At 51.9% G+C, this 5,941-nt stretch overlaps 1 protein-coding gene across 1 annotated transcript; it reads right to left on the bottom strand.

The window, feature by feature from the left end:
- Positions 1–2,363: 2,363 nt before the first annotated feature.
- LOC143925197 (uncharacterized) lies at positions 2,364–4,316 on the bottom strand (the record flags this gene model as incomplete). Its single annotated transcript, XM_077449796.1, has 1 exon — positions 2,364–4,316. A coding segment is annotated over one exon (1,953 nt), but the record flags the coding sequence as incomplete, so codon positions are not given.
- Positions 4,317–5,941: the final 1,625 nt, after the last annotated feature.

Consider the following 5,941-nt stretch of genomic DNA (forward strand, 5'->3'; position numbering starts at 1 on the left):
GCCGATGGCTCAGTGGGACACTCTGATGTAAGGGGGTGGTGATGGGACACTCTGATGTAAGGGGCTGGTGATGGGACACTCTGATGTAAGGGGGTGGTGATGGGACACTCTGATGTAAGGGAGCTGGTGATGGGACACTCTGATGTAAGGGGGCTGGTGATGGGACACTCTGATGTAAGGGGTGGTGATGGGACACTCTGATGTAAGGGGGTGGTGATGGGACACTCTGATGTAAGGGAGCTGGTGATGGGACACTCTGATGTAAGGGGGCTGGTGATGGGACACTCTGATGTAAGGGGGCTGGTGATGGGTCACTCTGATGTAAGGGGGCTGGTGATGGGACACTCTGATGTAAGGGGGCTGGTGATGGGACACTCTGATGTAAGGGAGCTGGTGATGGGACACTCTGATGTAAGGGGGTTGGTGATGGGACACTCTGATGTAAGGGGGGTGGTGATGGGATACTCTGATGTAAGGGGGCTGGTGATGGAACACTCTGATGTAAGGGGGCTGGTGATGGGACACTCTGATGTAAGGGGGCTGGTGATGGGACACTCTGATGCAAGGGGGCTGGTCATGGGACACTCTGATGTAAGGGGGCTGCTGATGGGACACTCTGATGTAAGGGGCTGCTGATGGGACACTCTGATGTAAGGGGGCTGCTGATGGGATACTCTGATGTAAGGGGGCTGGTGATGGGACACTCTGATGTAAGGGGGCTGGTGATGGGACACTCTGATGTAAGGGGGCTGGTGATGGGACACTCTGATGTAAGGGGGCTGGTGATGGGACACTCTGATGTAAGGGGTGGTGATGGGACACTCTGATGTAAGGGGCTGCTGATGGGACACTCTGATGTAAGGGAGCTGGTGATGGAACACTCTGATGTAAGGGGTCTGGTGATGGGACACTCTGATGTAAGGGGGTGGTGATGGAACACTCTGATGTAAGGGGGTTGGTGATGGGACACTCTGATATAAGGGGGCTGGTGATGGGACACTCTGATGTAAGGGGGTGGTGATGGGACACTCTGATGTAAGGGGGCTGCTGATGGGACACTCTGATGTAAGGGGGCTGGTGATGGGACACTCTGATGTAAGGGGGTTGGTGATGGGACACTCTGATGTAAGGGGGCTGGTGATGGGACACTCTGATGTAAGGGGGCTGGTGATGGGACACTCTGATGTAAGGGGGTGCTGATGGGACACTCTGATGTAAGGGGGTTGGTGATGTGACACTCTGATGTAAGGGGGCTGGTGATGGGACACTCTGATGTAAGGGGGCTGGTGATGGGACACTCTGATGTAAGGGGGCTGGTGATGGGACACTCTGATGTAAGGGGGCTGGTGATGGGACACTCTGATGTAAGGGGGCTGGTGATGGGACACTCTGATGTAAGGGGTGGTGATGGGACACTCTGATGTAAGGGGGTGCTGATGGGACACTCTGATGTAAGGGGGCTGGTGATGGGACACTCTGATGTAAGGGGGCTGGTGATGGGACACTCTGATGTAAGGGGGCTGGTGATGGGACACTCTGATGTAAGGGGGTGGTGATGGGACACTCTGATGTAAGGGGGCTGGTGATGGGATACTCTGATGTAAGGGGGTGGTGATGGGACACTCTGATGTAAGGGGGTGGTGATGGGACACTCTGATGTAAGGGGCTGGTGATGGGACACTCTGATGTAAGGGGGCTGGTGATGGGACACTCTGATGTAAGGGGGCTGGTGATGGGACACTCTGATGTAAGGGGTGGTGATGGGACACTCTGATGTAAGGGGGTGCTGATGGGACACTCTGATGTAAGGGGGTGCTGATGGGACACTCTGATGTAAGGGGGTGCTGTTGGGACACTCAAAATGTAAGTGGGCCGGTCTGGATGAAGTCCAGGGCCAAATTTCTGTCCCAGTCCAGCCCTGGTTCTCCTCCATTTGGAGGTAGGGAGCAGGGATGGTCTTCTGGGTGAAGTATTTGCAGTTGGGTACCACGCAGCATATCCCATGAATTGGTGCAAAGGGGCTGTTTCCACTAGTTGGTCTGTGAGCAGTTGTATCACAAGCAACTTTGCTTAGCAGGCATGGAGACACTGGCTGTGCCTCTGCAACATTTTTTTTTTATTTTTGGTGACAGGAACCGAAAAAAGGAAACGTGATGACTCTGCTTTGGTGCTGCTTCCACTGATCTCAGCGTTGCTGAGCTATGTGCTTATGCATTACAGTACCCAGGTGGGTGGAGGGCTTCCGGTTGAGGTTACAGACCACACAGCACTACTCTTGGCAGCAGACACAGTAAAAGAAAGGCCACACAGCTCGAGCTCAATGAGAGGAAGAGTTGGTGGAGCGAGAATTGGTGGAGGAAGAATTAGTGGTGGAAGAGTTGGTGGAGGAAGAGTTGGTGGAGGAAGAGCTGGTGAAGGAAGAATTGGTGGAAGAAGAGCTGGTGAAGGAAGAATTGGTGGAGGAAGAGTTGGGGAGGAAGAATTAGTGGTGGAAGAGTTGGTGTTAGATGAGGTGGTGGGGGAAGAATTAGTGGTGGAAGAGTTGTTGGAGGAAGAGTTGGTGGAAGATGAGGTGGTGGAGGAGGAATTAGTGGTGGAAGAGTTGGGGAGGAATAGTTGGTGGACGATGAGGTGGCGGAGGAAGAATTAGTGGTGGAAGTGTTGGTGGAGGAAGAGTTGGTGGAAGATGAGGTGGTGGAGGAAGAATTAGTGGTGGAAGAGTTGTTGGAGGAAGAGTTGGTGGAAGATGAGGTGGTGGAGGAAGAATTAGTGGTGGAAGAGTTGTTGGAGGAAGAGTTGGTGGAAGATGAGGTGGTGGAGGAAGAGTTGGTGGAAGATGAGGTGGTGGAGGAAGAGTTGGTGGAAGATGAGGTGGTGGGGGAAGAATTAGTGGTGGAAGAGTTGTTGGAGGAAGAGTTGGTGGAAGATGAGGTGGTGGAGGAAGAGTTGGTGGAAGATGAGGTGGTGGGGGAAGAATTAGTGGTGGAAGAGTTGTTAGAGGAAGAGTTGGTGGAAGATGAGGTGGTGGAGGAAGAATTAGTGGTGGAAGAGTTGTTAGAGGAAGAGTTGGTGGAAGATGAGGTGGTGGGGGAAGAATTAGTGGTGGAAGAGTTGTTAGAGGAAGAGTTGGTGGAAGATGAGGTGGTGGAGGAAGAGTTGGTGGAAGATGAGGTGGTGGGGGAAGAATTAGTGGTGGAAGAGTTGTTAGAGGAAGAGTTGGTGGAAGATGAGGTGGTGGAGGAAGAATTAGTGGTGGAAGAGTTGTTGGAGGAAGAGTTGGTGGAAGATGAGGTGGTGGAGGAAGAGTTGGTGGAAGATGAGGTGGTGGGGGAAGAATTAGTGGTGGAAGAGTTGTTAGAGGAAGAGTTGGTGGAAGATGAGGTGGTGGAGGAAGAGTTGGTGGAAGATGAGGTGGTGGGGGAAGAATTAGTGGTGGAAGAGTTGTTAGAGGAAGAGTTGGTGGAAGATGAGGTGGTGGAGGAAGAGTTGGTGGAAGATGAGGTGGTGGAGGAAGAATTAGTGGTGGAAGAGTTGTTGGAGGAAGAGTTGGTGGAAGATGAGGTGGTGGAGGAAGAATTAGTGGTGGAAGAGTTGTTGGAGGAAGAGTTGGTGGAAGATGAGGTGGTGGAGGAAGAATTAGTGGTGGAAGAGTTGTTGGAGGAAGAGTTGGTGGAAGATGAGGTGGTGGAGGAAGAGTTGGTGGAAGATGAGGTGGTGGAGGAAGAGTTGGCGGAAGATGAGGTGGTGGGGGAAGAATTAGTGGTGCAAGAGTTGTTGGAGGAAGAGTTGGTGGAAGATGAGGTGGTGGAGGAAGAATTAGTGGTGGAAGAGTTGTTGGAGGAAGAGTTGGTGGAAGATGAGGTGGTGGAGGAAGAGTTGGTGGAAGATGAGGTGGTGGGGGAAGAATTAGTGGTGGAAGAGTTGTTAGAGGAAGAGTTGGTGGAAGATGAGGTGGTGGAGGAAGAGTTGGTGGAAGATGAGGTGGTGGAGGAAGAATTAGTGGCGTAAGAGTTGGAGGAAGAGTTGGTGGAAGATGAGGTGGCGGAGGAAGAATTAGTGGTGGAAGAGTTGTTGGAGGAAGAGTTGGTGGAAGATGAGGTGGCGGAGGAAGAATTAGTGGTGGAAGAGTTGTTGGAGGAAGAGTTGGTGGAAGATGAGGTGGTGGAGGAAGAGTTGGTGGAAGATGAGGTGGTGGAGGAAGAATTAGTGGTGGAAGAGTTGTTGGAGGAAGAGTTGGTGGAAGATGAGGTGGTGGAGGAAGAATTAGTGGTGGAAGAGTTGTTGGAGGAAGAGTTGGTGGAAGATGAGGTGGTGGAGGAAGAGTTGGTGGAAGATGAGGTGGTGGGGGAAGAATTAGTGGTGGAAGAAGTTGTTAGAGGAAGAGTTGGTGGAAGATGAGGTGGTGGAGGAAGAGTTGGTGGAAGATGAGGTGGTGGGGGAAGAATTAGTGGTGGAAGAGTTGTTAGAGGAAGAGTTGGTGGAAGATGAGGTGGTGGAGGAAGAATTAGTGGCGTAAGAGTTGGAGGAAGAGTTGGTGGAAGATGAGGTGGCGGAGGAAGAATTAGTGGTGGAAGAGTTGTTGGAGGAAGAGTTGGTGGAAGATGAGGTGGCGGAGGAAGAATTAGTGGTGGAAGAGTTGTTGGAGGAAGAGTTGGTGGAAGATGAGGTGGTGGAGGAAGAGTTGGTGGAAGATGAGGTGGTGGAGGAAGAATTAGTGGTGGAAGAGTTGTTGGAGGAAGAGTTGGTGGAAGATGAGGTGGTGGAGGAAGAATTAGTGGTGGAAGAGTTGTTGGAGGAAGAGTTGGTGGAAGATGAGGTGGTGGAGGAAGAGTTGGTGGAAGATGAGGTGGTGGGGGAAGAATTAGTGGTGGAAGAGTTGTTAGAGGAAAGAGTTGGTGGAAGATGAGGTGGTGGAGGAAGAGTTGGTGGAAGATGAGGTGGTGGGGGAAGAATTAGTGGTGGAAGAGTTGTTAGAGGAAGAGTTGGTGGAAGATGAGGTGGTGGAGGAAGAGTTGGTGGAAGATGAGGTGGTGGAGGAAGAATTAGTGGTGGAAGAGTTGTTGGAGGAAGAGTTGGTGGAAGATGAGGTGGTGGGGGAAGAATTAGTCGTGGAAGAGTTGTTGGAGGAAGAGTTGGTGGAAGATGAGGTGGTGGAGGAAGAGTTGGTGGAAGATGAGGTGGTGGGGGAAGAATTAGTGGTGGAAGAGTTGTTGGAGGAAGAGTTGGTGGAAGATGAGGTGGTGGGGGAAGAATTAGTGGTGGAAGAGTTGTTGGAGGAAGAGTTGGTGGAAGATGAGGTGGTGGGGGAAGAATTAGTCGTGGAAGAGTTGTTGGAGGAAGAGTTGGTGGAAGATGAGGTGGTGGAGGAAGAGTTGGTGGAAGATGAGGTGGTGGGGAAGAATTAGTGGTGGAAGAGTTGTTGGAGGAAGAGTTGGTGGAAGATGAGGTGGTGGGGAAGAATTAGTGGTGGAAGAGTTGTTGGAGGAAGAGTTGGTGGAAGATGAGGTGGCAGACTACCTGTGGGTGCCATGAAGGGGGCAGGAGGAAAGCCCAATGGGAGAGGTTGAGGAGCAATAAAGGAGAAGGTTGTTAAGCAGCAGGGACCCTTTGTGGAGAACAGGCAGCGGCCCTCCAAATCCTTCTGGTGGCTGGACTGGCCTTGGGGGGTAACCGCCATCTTTGCCTTTGGGGCAGTGTCCATCACTCATGATGCCACTTTGGTAAAGTAAAAAGCACACATGCCCTTCCTCTGGCGTGTGTGACCTGACCCCTGCTATGTCCTGCAGGACCTATTTGCCTCCCTGATACCACCACATGCAGCACCTCGGCTCCTCATTTCACACCTGCCCCTCAGGGTATTTTTCTGAACCTATGTTTGTAGTGGGGTGAATGTGGGGGGCTTTTGATGCACAACAATGGTGGTGAGCTGCAGAGGATGGGT

This window comes from Lithobates pipiens, unplaced genomic scaffold, assembly GCF_037356315.1.
Source record: "Lithobates pipiens isolate NorthernLeopardFrog02 unplaced genomic scaffold, aLitPip1_a1.2 Scaffold_22, whole genome shotgun sequence".
Lineage (NCBI taxonomy): Eukaryota > Metazoa > Chordata > Amphibia > Anura > Ranidae > Lithobates > Lithobates pipiens.